The sequence below is a fragment of the Puntigrus tetrazona genome, chromosome 7 (assembly GCF_018831695.1).
Source record: "Puntigrus tetrazona isolate hp1 chromosome 7, ASM1883169v1, whole genome shotgun sequence".
NCBI lineage: Eukaryota > Metazoa > Chordata > Actinopteri > Cypriniformes > Cyprinidae > Puntigrus > Puntigrus tetrazona.
Window position 1 is genome coordinate 27,582,996 of NC_056705.1, and position 17,843 is coordinate 27,600,838.

Here is a 17,843-nt window from a genome sequence, read left to right on the forward strand (position 1 = left end):
ATAAAACTATACTATATTAGTATTTAAGTGTCAACAATTTCCATTGGTAAGTTACTTACAAAAGGAACTGCAAAAGGGCCATGTTCACCTCTGGCAAGTTGACTGGGTAAATTTGTTCATTTTAGAATATATTAGATATCAGATATACAAAACCTTTGCTGTATGACATTCGTATTTCCCCTTCAGCTTAGAGCGAGTCCCCACTTCAGAAAGTCCCCACACACCTGATGCTTTTGATCTTGGTGAACATACATTTTGGTTTAGATTAAAACAAGAGTATCCTGTCAGCGCCAACAGCCTCACGGGCAGCGTGCTGACATCTCGAGTTTGAGCCCAGGTTCACAGACCTTTCCAGATCCCTATCTCTCTCCCACTTCGCTTCCCGTCTAATAACTGTCCTATCATAATAATGCAAAAAATGGTGGAACTGGGGAAGGTGGAGGGTTTCTGACTGAGTGTTTGAATGTTAAGTAGCAAGCTCAATAGCTGCTGATACGAAAATCAGACAAAACTTTGGATTCATTGACACAAACGAGTATTTTGCATGAGGGTGAAGGATTTTTAAGATGGTTAAGTTGACCAAATGAAACCTGCTTGGTTTGAAACCTAAGTGACTTTTATGTGAGCAGCGTTTCTTAACCTCAAAAGTTAGCAAAGATTTCACCGATACAACTGCACCTTAAAATCGTCAGATACGGTATAGCAGTGAAACAACAGAAACACTTTACCCTTTATATGCATTTATTATTATGAGTGTGAATCAGCCAGTCAACTCAACAGACCGCTAGAAATCCTCTACGGGCCATCGATTGTTTGAGAACCACTGATCTACAGCAACGAAAGTGAGATTGAAGGGCTGGAAACACGAAATGTCAAAGCATACAAAGTATTACAAAAGCAGCATCCCACATCTCACACAACACACACTTTTCAATGTGTCAGCGCATGAGCTCCGAGCATCACAGGGTTTGAACAGCACTACTATTATACTGGGAGTGATGGTACACTTTGTATAAGGGATCACACTTCACGAACAGGCTTCCATTGTTACCGCACTGCTGTAATCATTACACATGTGAAAAGTGTCAAGCCAATGGCAGCGTTGAGAAGCTCTATGACATCATACATTAGAGATGAATGAAACGCAGCTACTGTGGTGTGCCAATAAATGCATGCCACGCTGGTACGTTTCCTCGCACTGCATATCTGAGCTACCACCCCCCATCTATAATACGAACCTAGGGGATTCGCAGAGGAAACGGCGGTTCATGGAGGCAGATGTGAAAAAAATATTACGACTGCACAAGCCGCAAGAAGTCCGACGCTAATACTCTTACTGGATATCCACAGACAAAGCCACAGACAGCGCCGTGTTCCTGATTCCCTGGTGCGGCAGACACCAGTGGGTTAAGTCCATAAGCTTCAGAAAAAGAAAAAAAAAATCCATATTCGCGGGTCTTTTGATCAAGATACCGCCTAATATCGGCCAAAAATCTACTAGTCCCTAAAGGCACAATTTTAAGTATTTAGATTTTACTTTTCCATTTTCATTTTCATACGTCTGCCAAGCTAAAACCCACTATTATTAACCTGCAGGGCACATAATCAATTCAGTGCGTCTTAATTGACTAGCCCGAGTAGAAGGGCCAAAATGGCTTTTTAGAAGTTTTTTTTTTTTTTTAAGCAGTAAATGAATTTCATTCCCATTTTTAAGACATGTTCAATCACTAGAAGTTTCTTTAAGCTAATGCTATAATAGCACAACCCCCTCCCCGTCTGAGGAAATATGCCCTGCGATCCAACGTCTCTCTCCAGCTCAGTCTCTCATAGTCAGGGCTAAATGGCTTTGTGATAAGCCTGTTGTTGATGTTTTTCACTCTCTTGAAAATCAATGAATCCTGACAGTCTCCCTCCTTATTCCTGCCATAGCCACGCATTCACCATGAAATGGCTTTATTCTTCACAGACACTGACAGAGGCGTTAACATACGACCATGAATGATATTTGTAAAGAACGCTCATTCTTCAGCAAGCTCTCACTCTGGGGCGTCCTGTCTTCTTTTCTTTCTCAGAGGCGTCGCTTCAGAGTGTTTTTTTACATTTCTTTTGCATTTGCTTGGATGAGTTTTGATCTGCAAGGCAGGTGTATAACAGAAGAAAGCTGAAGCAAGAATCTATCATAAGGCAACAGAGAATCAAACATAAAAATATTCATTTCAACAAAACAGTACAGAATTATATCTCATGGTAGTATTAGTTCAACTAAAGCCTATAGTTTAAAAAATGATGTAGCTTTATTATAGAATGTAAATGTACTGATTAAAAATGCTAACTTAACATACAGCCAAAAGTTAATGTTGACATGCAATCAAAAATAATATACTTTAAAAGAACATATTTACAATAACTGCATGCTATTTCATTTGCTTTAACTGTATGATAAATGCGATGTTTAATGGAATTTCTATTTAAACAAGGCTGATTTATACTATGCATTGGACCTACGGCGTAAAGGTTACGTGTCAGTTATAATTTATACTTCTGCGTTGTCGTCCGTATCGACCTGCATTACACACGCGGACCACTAGTCTGCAGCGTCACAGGCATGTTATTGCTAAAAACCCGCAGTACCACGGCAAAAGCCAAGGAAAAAAACTGCTTGTAGAAGAAGCGTATAGCTGCGACAGCGGCAAATAAGTATTTAAATCGTTATTTAAAACTACAAAAGGAAGACAACAACAGAAAAGGAGAAGATGACATTCTTTTCATATCAGCATTGTATCAACTACTAATGCATAATGCTACGTAGTATAATAAATGACCAGAAACTTGTTCTTTGCTTTGTTTTATTTTATATAAGGTTTAACATTGAAATATATTATAGTGCTCATAAAAACAGACAAAACTTAAGTACTTATGGAGCGAGGGCTTCTAGCAGACCAATCAGAGCGCAATCTGTGAAGAGGTGCACGTCAGGTACGGCGTAGGGTACAGTCTAGGCCTGTGCGCTCTGCGTAGGCTACGACATAGGTTTGATGCAGAAGTAATCATTGGGCTTTAGAATAAACAGACGATATTGTCCGCTGGTGTGGACCCTAATATCGTTATCTTTATTGTTATCTTTATAGTTATCCTTGGTGTGTACGGAGCTTAACTCAAGTAAACAAGTTCCAAAAAGTGGCCCTTAATTTCAGGAATACATTTTCTGCAAAGTACAGTTATTGTTTTTTTGGGGGGGTTTTAATTAGTTTTTTTTTTTTAGAAATACACTATTAGCATCTGAAGCACACTATAACACATTTAGTACAATTAAGCATACTTCGTTTTCATAAGTGCAAGCATTTACTAAAAGTGCTTTTTTATTATTTACATATTTACCATATTGTCTAATTAGAATAAGAATATTTACCATATTGTCTAATTAGCATAAGAAAAAAAAATCGCTGCTTTCCAGTTTGTGTAGGGCCTAGTGTTTTAATATGTTTTGTGAAATGTCTATAGCTCTTTGACAAGAGAGCAATTCAAGCATACTCTACTTTGTATTTAGAGTATATTCGTACAAAAAGCTTTGTGGAAATCCACCATAAGCAAATTATGACTGACCGGCCACAAGGGGAATTAAACATCAATGGTACTTCTGGCTCTCCATTTGCTTAAATTGAGGCCACTCTCGCTCCAGGGGCTGACAGTCAGAGGAGGGCCTCGCTGGGTGTACAGCAGGTGGTAAAAACTCCTAATGGCTAAAAACAGCAGCTTCATCATTGTCCAGATTGTGTTGATTGTTGCATATCCATGCATAAAATTTGCCCCATTTTTTTGCTAAATCTACTTACGCTGCATTTTTTCCACACTATTTTGGGAGGTGCAAGACGGCAGCACAAAGAAAGATGGGGGAAGGCGGCACAGCACGCCGCAATCAGAGCCTATGCTAATCGGCTTTAATCCAAAACCGAGTTTAGCCGAACAATGAAAGAAGGAAATAGAGAGAGTAAGAGAGAGTAAAGAACGAGAGCCAAACCACATCAAAAGTGAAAGGGTCAAAAAGCAAGTCGTTTATGTCACAACATCGGCTTCCTTTTTCGGTTCCTCCTCACTGCAATGGCAAAAATAGATGGAATGAATTGCAAAGTTGTTTCTAAAACCGTCCCGAGATGTAAAAAGTTCAAGCTTCCTAAAATTTATTCCCATGCTCCCCCTCTGCGTTCTGTAAATGTGCGGCTAGCACCTGTTAAATGATGCTTGATAATGGAGATACGAAAAATGCGCTTCATGGGTTTTCATATTCCTCACAGGAAGCACCATGGCAAGGGGTGAATCAGTGCTAAAAATACAGTCCTGCTCTACTATGAGTCATAGACCCCCTCCAGCAGGCATGCTCTCCAGCCAAACACAAAGGAAGCGCTGGGAGAAAGATGGAGGGAGAACGAGAAACAGACAAAGAGGGAGATGGAAAGCTGGGGGGTGGGAGTGCTTTTACACAGGGGTCTTCGGAAATCTGGGATGTCATCCAAAAAAATGACGTAATGCGCGATTGTTACCTCGTTAGTCTTTGATTATTCTGGAAATATGGCCAATCATCCATCAAGTGCTGGTGATGTGCTGCTTGCTCAGCGAGAGAGGTCAGATTCATACCACCAGTTCAGTTTCAACACCGCAGGCCATTTCTGAAATATGCACGGCATATACATGCAATTCATTGGCGAAAGGTAACGAATAATATTTCATTATGCTCTCATCATTACAGAACATCCAGTACGTCCTGTACCTGATTTGCTAAACACAAACAGCTAAATTATGAAATAATATCAACAATTCAATTCACGTGCCCTTGCTCTCATTTTTAAACAGCCTATTTTGAACAACAAAATGATCATAATGAGCTACAGAAACGGTACACACAAAACAACTCTTTTGTATTTCAAGTTCTGCATGTTTCAAAGCAAACGCGTCAAAGGTGCGAGTGAATCTGACCCCTCACCACATCCAGCAAAGGAGTATGACGCCCTTGAATCTGTTTGGCATTGAGCCACAGGCAAAGTGACACTGCCCAGCTCAGAGCGTCTGCTGAGTGTCTCCAAGTGCCGGCCGGGGATCAGTCAACACCACGATGTACAATCAAATCATTACATAATCACGCAACATGAATAATGGAGATAATAGTTGTGCATAGCACAATGTCACAACGATGTCTCTGTCATATGTTGTATGTTTGTGCATGTGTGTTGTGGTGGTGGGGGTGACTGCCTTAACATGCAGACGGCCATCTGTTCTACTCAAGGCTGTGGCTGCAGCTGTGGGGGGCCTGACTAATCCCCAAACCCCCTCATCTGGTCAGCCGGTTACACAGTGGGGCAACATGACCTGCTTTCTGCCAGCTACCCAACCAAACATACCTAATACTTTAAATCTGCATCAATGTAATTGCAATCTACGATTGACCACGTTTACATGCCTTTCATTTTCAAGTTGGACACTATTGGAATATTCCTGTAGACATGAAATCAGAATATCTACATGTGAAAATACAGGATGTGCTCATCCTTGCCCTGTATTTCAATATTTTTAGGTCATTAATGTTAAAGTATGTACATTGTTAATGTTCGCTACAATAATCTGTTTCCTAATGTGATGTTTCTGAGCATATTCAGACGTCATGTGCAGATAAAAAAAATTGGGTAAGACATCATTCTATAATTATGATTTGGTGCTTAAAAACATTTCTGTCAACGTTAAAATCAGTTGCGTTGCTTATTATTTTTGTGGAAAACACAACACTTTTTTTTAGGATTCTCTGATGAATAGAAAGTTCAAAAGAACAGAATTTATGCGAAATGGAAATCTTTTGTAACATCATAAAGTGTCACTTTTGATTATTTCGATGTGCCCTTGCTAAATAAAACAAAAAAATAAGATTATTGCCATAGGTTAGCTACATGAGGCATGCATAATCAAAATATTCCAACAGAAATTTTCTTGTGCAAGTGAAGCTGAGAAAGACTCCATTATCCGTATACATCACGGACAAGCAATCAGTCAGTATTAGGAACTGTAAATGTAATTTTCTCTGTTTAAAATGCTATTTTATTTCTGCTATTTGCTGAAAATCCCAATCCATTAAACATATAAAATCAAAACATGCACACACACACACACACACACACACACACATATATAGTCAAACACTGCTGTAACCATAGTGACGGGGCTGAAAGCAGAGGAAGATGCCCACATGTAATGTACCGAAATAAAGGGTTTTTCTTCCTCAGCATAAACCGTACAGCTGAAAATAATATCTCTCATAAAGCACTCTGCGGCTAATGCAGGGAGAAAATAATACTGGACTGCACAAGCGTAATATGGGTAATATAAAACCACGCAAAAAAGCAATAATGCACTTGCATTCAAACACAGGCCAGAGATGCACACCCTTATGAAACTACATATCAGCGACACTCACAGCAGACAATAAGGAGAAACACTATGCCCCAAAGTAATCACAACTGTCATCAATTATACAGGTTATTAATAATAAACAATTCATTGTTTAATAAGTCAGTGTCGACGATAAAACAAAACAGTAATGGCCTAAATTAGATCAGCATATCAATCGCCTCTTGACTCTCAACTCAAAAATGAATACAGAAGAGGCAGCAGATCGGCATTCAGTGTGAAGGGTACAATCTGAGCTCAGAGCAGGCCCTGACCCCTCCTTGTGACGGTCTGCAGGGCTGTGTGATGCTGTTGCCATGCTGAACCAGGCAGCACTCACCCAAGCCAGATGTGCTCAGCATGTGTGCCGCACCATCTCCACAGAGACACGTCTGGCAACAGTTGCTGTGCTGTAATGCAGTAACACAGCCTCACTCCTTGAGCCGCCTCAGTCCAGAGCACAACTAAATTAGAAAGACCCCGGTGCGCGCACGCACGCACACACACACACACACACACACACGCACACACAGACAGAGGAATTAGCTCGCAACCAAACTGTCTCTCTCTCAACATGCCTGTGGCAGTACCTGTCATCATTGCAGTCAAAGTGAAAATAATGTCTGTGCACCCTCTCCCCACCTCCCTAATCTGATTATGCCACTTGATCAAAATCCTGCGCAGAGGCTAAAAGCTGCGGAGAATCGCATGCGCGGACACGAGACCGGCGCACAAGCAGTTGTGAGGCCATCTGTGTGTATCCTACGGGGTGTGAGGGGTCTTGACATGGTGGAGAGATCACAACCCCGATGTAGCCCGAGGCGGTGCGCTGCTATCTCTTGCAGTGTTTTTAACATATTTGAAAACAGATGCAGAATGACCAATTTCCTTCGCGTGCATGTGTGTGTGTGTGTGATTGTAATATGGGTGTACTTCTAGTTACTCCATGAATGGATTATGTTAGCGTCTAATGGGGGTAAATGGGACAAAAAAAGAGTATCTGAACTGTATGCCGGGCCTATGATGTGCCAGGATATATCAATAACAATGATTTATGTTGACACAGTTATCTAGTTAGCGGGACCTCTCATTGGCTGTTTCCAGGTTATATGGACATGAGGGGCTGGTCACATGATGTCATTTACAACACAAAGCTCATTCAAGCATGAGAAAAGTCACTACAGGAGCAGGGCTACTTGAAATGGAAACGGATTAATAATTTCTTGTCAATTGCACAAATTATTGCAGGCCATTAGCTTTCATAGCTCAAATAAAGCAAGTCTGGTGACATATTACTGTGTCCGTGTCACGCATAACACTTGTAAAGTGTAATTAATTACAGTGGTAGTAACACATCGACACTATCTCACGATAGTTCGGCTGTGGAGGCAACCAAAGCTTGACTCCAGTGTCCTCAAGAACACATGCTGGCAGATTTTCCCAGAATCTTGCTTGTTTTATGCTCATACCTCAGCAGTGATCATGTGCAAAACATGCCTGTAAACCCATTTAACAGCTACATTCAAATTTGTAATAATAGTAGAAAATGGCTATGCTGTCTGAACTATGTGTGTGATAGATCCCTGTAGAGCAACAAACCTCATACATTCCTCATGGAGAAACGGCTGAATATTTCATTACAACTATATTAACACAAGCTACATTGAAAGGCAGAGAATTAATGAGGCAGTGCCACAGGCAAACTAATGAAAGCACTGAAAAATAGCGTGCGTAACCTGCGTTTGCACGGAGAAACATTCAAAGAAATGTTGGAGAGGAACGCTTACATTATAAATAACTCTTCTATCTTTCTCTGTCTCCCTCTCCCTGTATTGTGTTGGTGTCAAAATAAGCAGCCTTTGTTCTGATTTCCCACTGATTTCTAAATTTAATCTCTGAAAACACTTTCGCCATTAATTTCGGTGCTTCTAAAGCCTCCTCAGTAGCAATAATGTGCTCATTTTTCTTTTAGGTTTTCGTCTATTTAAAGGTGCGCTCAAGTTGTTTTAGGTTTATGTTGCACTGGCCAATATCAATAGTCTTGGACCTATGCAGTGATATACAAAATTGTTTTTTTTTAGTCTTAGGCTCAGTTCTCCCAAAAATGTAAACTCCATTATCACGTACTCTCATGTCGTTCAAAACCTGATGCTCTCTCTTTTGTGTAACATAAAAGCATATATTTTGAAGGATGTGGTCCAAACAGTAACTTTCACACACTGCAGCATTTCTCAAAATATCTTCTTTTATGTTCAACAGAAGTAAGTCATACAGGACTGGAAAGACACAACAGCATTCTCCTTTCTGAATGAACTTTCTGAATGACAGATACAAATTGTTATGCAACACAAGGAATTGAATAAATGACATGATTCATTAATTTCTTAAGCGAACATATAATAACCAAGCAGTCAGCAAGATAAAGCAAATAATATTTGGCTGATCATGTGATCTCAACACAGCGCTCCCATGAGACGGTCCGCTACATGCAAAACAAAACAGCTATTATTAGACCACCGATATGACAGTTTGACAGATGAACATGAAAATTACAGTGTGACAAAGTGTGAACGTGTCTGGACACTTCATAGGCAAGACTTCCAGGTCTCCCGACCGCTTGAGGCTTGAAAATGCACACAGAGATTAAACTGTATGTTCACTTATACAGGAACCTTTGGCCATTGAAAAGTCCCATCGGTGAAGATCCAGCCATTATGTGTGAAATTATGAGCTTACAGATAATATCAGACAAGGTCCAAGCTCAAATTCAGCCTTGAAAGGCATTATTCAGCACACATTAAGAGATGGGGGAGATCCTCATTCACATTCTAATAGCTCAGGCAGAGAAGCTACAATCAATAGCTGGACCCTCCAGGCAAGGCCGAGGAACCATGCGGCACAGCCGTCCAGAAAACATATGTATAAAAATTGCACAGAGCCTCCCCCGGTTTCCATAGAAACCCTCAACTTGTCTTAGACAGAAGGAAAAAGATGCGTGTAGCTATTCTATTGCTGGGTTTGAGCTGCGCAGGCAGTGATTGGCTGAAATGATGTAGTACCGCCACACTATTAATACTCAGTGTAAGTGTGAAACAGGTAGTCTATAAGCTGGATGCACACACACACATTCTCTCAAACCCTGTTCATTTTCACATGTACGTTCTCCCCTCTAATTTACTCTCGAGTAAAAGAAAGCTGAAACCATTCGGTTACGAATAAATGGGCCATCAAGCATCAACAACCACCTGACTAATGACACAGCCTGACCAAACCCCACCATCTGGACAGGATATTCACCCCTTGTGGGTTCTTTACCAATCAATCATGCGTACAAAATGACATGGCACCTCATTTCATTCATACAGTACAAGCACAATGGCACCCAAAGAAAATAATGAATGAATAATTTTGTATTGTAACGCAGTATTGTAATTTTTATTTTCAGCGTGCTTTGTGATAAAATTGCTTGTTTAGCCTTCAATCATTTGTAACTGGGCGAGTTTGACGTGTTCTTTTGGTGAGTGTGCTTGAACGTGTGCTATCTTTTTGCAGTAATACAAAAATTGCAGCTTTTTGAAGGAATTGTTCACCTAAAATGAATTCTGTCATTGTTTACTCGCCCGTGCGCCATTCAGTGAATATAAATGGTACATTTCTAAAGAATATACTGGACACTGTTTTCAATATGTTTATATACAGTATAGTAAATGAAGGCTGGGTCTCTCAGGCTACAAAATGCATCATAAAGATGATTCATGCTAATGCATTTTTTCAGTTTTCAATTTTCTATGTAATATAACAGAGTAATAGGCTAAAAAAACAAAACAAAAAACAAAGGAAATCATAAATTACTGAAAGCGCCCATGTTTGTATCATGAATGAATCGTCCTTGGTAGTTGGATCATTTTAATTAATTATACAACCAGTTCACAAAATGTTCACAAATTGGACTCATCTGGTTCTGGACTCAATGACCCAGACACAACTGTTAACAGCTCACTGGAGTGGAAGATTATCAGTGAATGAAATTTTGATCTGTTGTGATTCTCTCTTGAACACTGGTCAAGACTGAGCTTCTGTTTACCATATTTGATGTGCTCTAACAAGCTTGTTTGATGTGCAAAGAGCCAATGAGGTCTGTTGTAATGCGATGCATCAAATATGCATTTTGAGTTGCAGTTGACCTTATGTGATGAGATTTATATATGAGCGTTCATCAATGTTTTATGTAAAAAAATACAAATAAAAAAGCCTACATTTAACCTGTTCAGCCTATAAAGTGACTGTGACTTTTGAGAAGACTAGGATTGAACTGCCTGATTCATACAAATAACATTTACAAAGTTTTGGTTACATGGACCTTCAATGAAGAGACAGAAATCACTAGAGGGTTAAAAAAAAAAAATCTTGTGTTAGTTTGAAATGACATGAGAGTGAATTAATGCTTTTTGGTTGTTTCTTTCTGTATGTTTATCTCCGGTTCTCTACAATCTATTCCACTCAAACTGTCTCTCATACTGCTCTCTCCCTACACATCTATTTCTGCACCTTTTACTTATTTCACCCCTTCTGCTTCCTCTCTCTCCCTGTTCTGTGTATTATCAGTATATTCCCATTAATCTGTGCTTGCAGTCTCTGTTTTGACTTAAACTCGCACATAAGCACCAGAGCGCTTTAGATGAGCTACGGGCTAAACGTCTATCCTAATTAAACCCAGAATTAGTCCATCTGTTGAGCGGTTGCCCACTGTTTGGACTCCCGTGTCACTGCAGATGTACTGGTAGCATTTCAAGATACTCATATATACACACCAGTCTATAGTAAGGTTGTCATTCGTGTAATTATTTCTCTTGGCTGTCACATTTCTGATTAGATGAATTCACAAATCAAGTCACATTAGAACTACCCAAGACGAGAGTTGGGATCGTCAAGCCTTGGGGTTGTCAACGCCCTCAAGCTAAAACCTTCAGAGGTTGTGTAAAGAGCAGATACCAGGCATTCACTGTAAGGCAGCAGAGGTAGAAGACGCTGCTGACAGAGGTGGTGTGATGGAGATAGAGAGAGGAACATTGAAGGGACAACACCAGGAGTTAAGGGTCTCTGCTGTGTTTCTCTGATAAAAGGCTTCACAGCTGCATCAGGCACTAGGGAGCAATTTTCTGCAGTGGGGAAGGGGGAAGGGACTACTAAAACTACACAATGCAATGTACAGCACCATGCCACAGACAATGTGAGCGGCGTAAACGAAACAGCTTAATTTCTGTCTGCACAAATGACCACCAAAAAAAGAAGAGAAACTTGCTTTTGAGAACAGACTCACACTATAAGTCTTGTCATTAATAGCGTGGAGTCCGCTTTGGGATCATTAACTGGTGTACTACTAAACATTGACAAAATTCACTTACAGTAAATATGTCCATTTCAAGTTTATAGTCTTTACATTCTGGAAATCACATTGATGACTCATCTTGCACGGATTTTTAGTCCAATCAATTGCTCTCTAGAAAGTGAATGCCCCTCCCCCAACACCACCTGCCACGGACTACTAACTACCAAATGCAATAGGAAATGCATAAAACAGAAGATAAAATAGCACTTTCATTACGTTTTCATTCTTGAGTTGATGGAAAATTGGTCAACCTATGATATTTTTCTTAGTTTAGGGTCATTTATCCTAAGAATCTTAATTGCAAATAAGGTGCACTTTTTTATCGATCTATGCATGTTCAGTTTGCTGTGAAATGAACCCATGATCTTGGCACTGATAACACCTTTATCTAATGCTTGCAGTTTTCTCTCTGAAAGAGCTTTTTCACACGTTTTGCTTTCGTGTAAAATGTATTATAATTAATAATATTAATAATATTAAAATGTATTGTACACACATACCGCTTTTTTAATGCTAAAAAATAGCTACAATACTTTTATAATATTCAGTTTGTTTTTCATAGAGTAATTGTGTCTGAAATTATACCAAATCCACTTAAGGGACATTTGACCCCAATCGTAACAAATGTACACATAAGTACAGAGTTAGGTCCTAAAGTTACTATTAATTGGGGTCCCACTGTACACTAGGTGGCCTTAACTAGCATGTACTCACGTCAAAAAAAATCCATACTGTATTCAAAAACACTTAGTATGGATATGTTTTGAGGGTGGGTTAAGGTGTAAAGGACAGGTCAACACTTTAATTATTCATGTAATTACAAAATACAAAAATATGATGTAAAGTCATGTATGTACACAATAAGTACATCGTATCAACTATATAAACAACTATATAAATTAAATACATACTGTAGTAGTTAATGCCACCTAATATAAAGGTGGGACCTTAATTGGCATATAATGTTAACTTAAATCTGTCAGATTAGAAGTTTGGCCCATCTGTTCTGCCTTGAAGGCTATGGCTTAATGCCACGTGTGTTCAGCAGTTAAATACTTAGCTTTAGTTTTTGGTCTACGTATACATTACATTCTCAACTCAATTTCACAAATACAATAATCCACAATAACAGTACTAACACATCTAAACGTATATTTCTCATTGCGCCTGACCGCAGAACACTTGCAGGGAAAACATGGAATCTCTCAGAAATGTTTCCAAGGCCCAAGGAAGCATTCAGAGTAAAGACGGAGTGACAAGAACGAGCAATAAATCAATAAATATACAATATATGCGTTTAATTGTAAGGAAAAAAATGTTGACAGTTCACTCCATCCTTGAATGAGAAATACACCTAATCCCACATAAGAGCCCATCAGCGTAATCAGCACTGCTTTACCAATCATTCCTGCGCACATTCCTTCAACATTTTTCTGAAGGATTAATTTATCGCGTATGACGCAAAGGCTGCGTATTCTTCCATAGATTCCTCTGTGTACATCTTCCAGTGTTAATAGCAGAGACTGAATGTAATCTACATAAATCAAGGGTGGGAAAGAGGGGCTACGAGGACTGTTGCTGTCTGCCTCTGATCTCTAAGATGGAAAGCATGGCCATTGTGAGAAAAGGCTTGTGGGAAGGGGGCGCAGCCATGACAACCAACCACTGCTATCCAGCACTTACTAAATGAGAGCCAACTGAAGGCTGGAATATGTCTGGGAGACTGCAACCCCCTCAGACAGAAACACACTGACAAATTGTTCACAAAGTCAGCCCAGCAAGACAGTCAACAGCTGACATTTCAAACAGGCTTTTCAGGCTAAAAACAAAACATTCTTTGTGCCGATGAAGATGTTGTTTCTTAGAACGTAATTAAATTTTCCCCTCCTAACTATATTATTTTAAACAATAACCTCACTCCATTAATCAAAGAAACCAATTAGATAATACAGATCCATTCTGATATTACAGACCACTGTATTTAAAGTACACATGTGGCATTTAATAAATAACCTTTGGCTTTCTGGTACAACTTTAGATAAGGGAATACTTATTCGCTATTAACTACAACTTTTCCCCCTTATTTAATGCGCTGCTTTTTAAAACTAAAATATGCAAGTCAGCTATATACAGGTTTGGAACGGCGTGAAGGTCAGCTAACAATAATAACATTAATTTTGGGGTTTACTATGCCTTAAAACCGGAGAATAATCGCATATGACTAGTAAATATTTCAAAACAAATTGCATAATTTACATTCCATAGTAAATTCCATAGTATTTGAAACAACTCATTCGTGGGCTGAGTTATTTCAAAAACATATCTCTGTTTGAGCATCTCAAGAAGTCTGGCACAGACACACTGAGTTTAGGGCAACACTATCTGTTTGTTCCAACAATGGTAGACATTACTTTCACACTTCTGTTTAGTCCTGTTAACAGTTAGATTAGTTCTAGTGCAAAAAATCTCCTTTTCTACACTACATTCTAGCAACAAGAAGCAATGGCGTCCCATATACTGTATGCAGAAGCACTACCTTGGATTGAAATGAACCCTACGTGCACTGCAGCAAAATGACCACACTTTATGTGGTTCTGCCAGCAGCGCTTCATATCCGCCTTGCACCAGCGCCTCTGCAGTAACGGACACTCGCTGGCCCTGAGGTAGTGTGTATATATAGCTTGATTATCTCCATGTCCACGCTGGAAGTGCAGCGGAGGCCTGGGGCTCTAACACAGCTCTGCATGGAGCCTGCCCGTACAAGCCATCTAACCCTGAACCAGCGAGAGGGCTCCGTTTCTGACCGTGACAGTGTGCGTGATTCAGGTACTCCGCCGCTTCATTAACAGGCCTCCTCTGGGACTCCCTGCCAGAGTGAGGGAAGGAGAAGAGGAGGGTATAAGTAGAGTAGTGGGGATACGAACAGAACGAATTAGCGGAAGAAAACACACAGTAACTGCGTGAGTCTCATAAAGCAGTTATTGTTGCAACGTTATTGTTTTTCGCTAGCACTGCCACAGTCCAATCTGTCTCAGCCAGTGATCTCCTGTAATCTTCCTCTGCCTACTTTCGACTGACTCGGGCGGCGAGGATGCTACGTGCGATGGCTGAGGCATCACAAAGAAACAGGGGAGGCAAAAATACAGGCACGTACATCCGTTTTGATTTGGGGAGGTGAGGGAGGGGGTAAATTAAACTAGAGCGTCCTTTTTGCCGTTTCCCATGGGGGTCCCGCTTTAGCTCTGAGAACTCTCTCTCTCTCTCTCTCTCTTCCTCATCCCCAAACCCACCCCCCTTCCCATCTATCCCTACCCCTCCCCCAAGCTCCTCTTTCTCTGTGTGAGTCTCTCTCATGACATATGGGCTCTCCTCTGCAGCGGCAGCACTGGGAAGCGGCGTTTATTGTGCAGCATTCTCTCAGCAGCCATGCCAACGGCAGCAGAACGAGCAGGAATACCCTCCGCTTACCAGTCAGAAGCAGCCCGCTCTTCTAACCACGGGCTACAAAAGGATTTATTTTAAGAAGTGGTGCCAATAGTTTAATTGCCGACAGAACATCGTATTCGCAAATGAACAGTGCGGGCCGTCTCTACTGTTGAACAAGCAATGCATGTACTTACAGTCATCACGTCATATAAACACATTGTTAGCACTGGTTGCGTACTGTTGGGTTAACTGAGGAATCTGACCATAACTCGGCGTGACTCAGGCAAAAATGAAAATTCTTAATATTCTTAAAATAACTTTTTCTCTTTTGAGGAACGCAAAAGAAGATGTTTTAAATTTTTGGTGACTTCCATTTCACAGACCCACTGAGAGATTTTTCAGAATAACTTTTTTGTGTTCCACGGAAGAAAGCAATTTGCACAGTTGTGAAACGAAACGAGGCTGGGCAAATAATGACAATATTGTCATTTTTGAGCAAACCATCACTTTAATTGGAATGAATTGGTGATTGCAGGCTATTTTCATGGGACAATGTATTTTCTAATTGAAATAGGAAGCTGGAGCAAAACATATTAAGGGGTTGATTGTCCGACCATTTTTGTCTAGCTAAAGCCCTTTAGTTTCCATTATAGCTGTGAACCGTGATCTTCTAACAGCTGTTGCTAGGCAGAAGCAGGTGGTCATGGAGATTCTTACTGGACAAAAATGTAGAGACTACCATGAGTCCAAGGTGAGTCATCAATATTTTTGACCCATTTTCTCACAAGCAAGAATCTCTGTCAGAGTATACACTGAATTAAGGGGCTAAACGTAGTTCTACATTCACAGATATACAACACCCACCCATTTGGCACCCTCCCTTGACATGTATTCTAGTTGACATCAATCACAAAAAAAGATTTACTCAGGTATTATCAACTATAATTTAAACACAAGTAGCAACTTTCCTGGTATCCATAGCACTTAAAAAAAGATCCACCAACCCCACAGTTCTCAGTTTTTTTTTTTTTATCTGACGGCTCCTTGGTTACTTCAGAATCTCTGTGGTAACAGAACACCGTACACAAATGATTTGCCTGCTGCTTCATAAACACTGTATATTCAGTCATCCTACTGACTCAATGTAAACGTGTTAAGGACATCATATAAATGTCAAGCGAAACGAAAAGCCACAAAGCTGAAATTACCATTTCATGAGCTAATAATACATCATAAATTGTCAATAATTCATCTATATGCCTGTGCTATGAGTGTACAGAGCGCAGACTTACTGGATACTTTTAATGGGAAACGCCTGAAGACATGACTACAAACTCTGGCCCCCGTGTTCTTCAAAATACAGTCAATCTATACTTTAACAGTTGCAGTTCATGTGTTGCATAACAGCTGCAGGCACTTGGATACGTCTGGCCAGAGATATCGACTCAATAACTGTTCTCTACCAAAGCCACACCAGAAGAAGCCACTGGCCACAGAACACCGAGCACAAAAAAATTGCTGCTAGATCGATACTTCTCCCACACTCCCATGTCACACAGCAATAAGCAGAAATGAACATAAGAACAGTCTTTGACATTCATCACGCGGTCATATGAAGCCTAGATGATTATTGATCATTACAACAGCTCAAATTAACCGACAACCTTTCAGTGGCCTGCAGCAAAACTAAATCAAGACTTGATTTCTCAAACTTCAGCACCACCAGACTGCGGAGGGAATCAGGTCGAACACATGGTGCACCACGGATGCAGCAAAACCGTCCCATCATCAGCAGCAGCATCAGCATCAGCATCAGCAGCATCCGAGGGCCACCTGTACCCTGATGTCAAAGCCCTCGTACGAGGCAAATGGATTCAGCGGTGGGACCTGCAAGCGGAACCACATCCCGTTGTCTGACAAATCGGGATTAACGGCATTAGGCAGAAGCAAAGCGGAGCCGCAAAGCCAAACTGTCATCTGCGAAGACAAGTTCCGTTTATAGAGCGAAAATACAAACGCTCGCCAACTTGTACCACCCAAAAAAGCATTCCGCAACTGATAAGATCTCACCGGATGGCCAGAAAAGTAGGCTAAGGTCCTTAATCTGCGGGGGGAAACCTCTCTACACAATGACATGTCAACGCACGCAAACGCGCACATAACACGCAGTCATGATCGAGCGGCGGCGATAGCGCGTGTCACCATCCCCGATCTCAAGCACACAAAAGGACCAACCTGTCTGTCCTTTGCCGAGCGTCTTTTCCAGGCGATACGGTCCCACGTAATTCGCATGTTGGGAGCTGTTGTCTTTTCCCGACGATGACATTTTGCTTCACACGGACGAAGTTGCGATGCCGACAAACTGCTGCAGTTCGGCAGTGAAGTATTTCTTCAGTACCGCAGTTATTTCCCCGCCCAGCTCTTGCTCCAGACGCTGCCTCTCTCTCTCGCTTGAGGATCGGTGGGGCTGCTGCTCTCCTCCGCGTCTCCCTCTTTCTCTCTCTGCTGCCGAGCGCTCTGATAATCTCACAGCAGTGTGTGTGTGTGTGTGTGTGTGTGTGTGTGTGTGTGCGCGCGCGTGCGTGTGATGCTCAGCCTG

The 17,843-nt window shown here is 40.8% G+C and overlaps 1 protein-coding gene across 7 annotated transcripts in view; it reads right to left on the bottom strand.

Annotated features, from left to right (window-relative positions):
- Nucleotides 1-17,789, bottom strand: part of brsk2b (BR serine/threonine kinase 2b) — a 110,728-nt gene extending 92,939 nt beyond the window's left edge. For 3 of the 7 annotated variants that reach the window (XM_043245531.1, XM_043245529.1, XM_043245528.1), the window contains exon 1: nucleotides 17,480-17,787. In XM_043245531.1, coding sequence (XP_043101466.1) covers nucleotides 17,480-17,570 — 91 coding nt within the window. In that variant the 5' untranslated portion in view covers nucleotides 17,571-17,787. Of the gene's footprint in view, nucleotides 1-17,479 lie in introns of all 7 variants that reach the window. The other 4 variants (XM_043245526.1, XM_043245525.1, XM_043245527.1 and 1 more) reach the window with 3 other exon arrangements.
- Nucleotides 17,790-17,843: the final 54 nt, after the last annotated feature.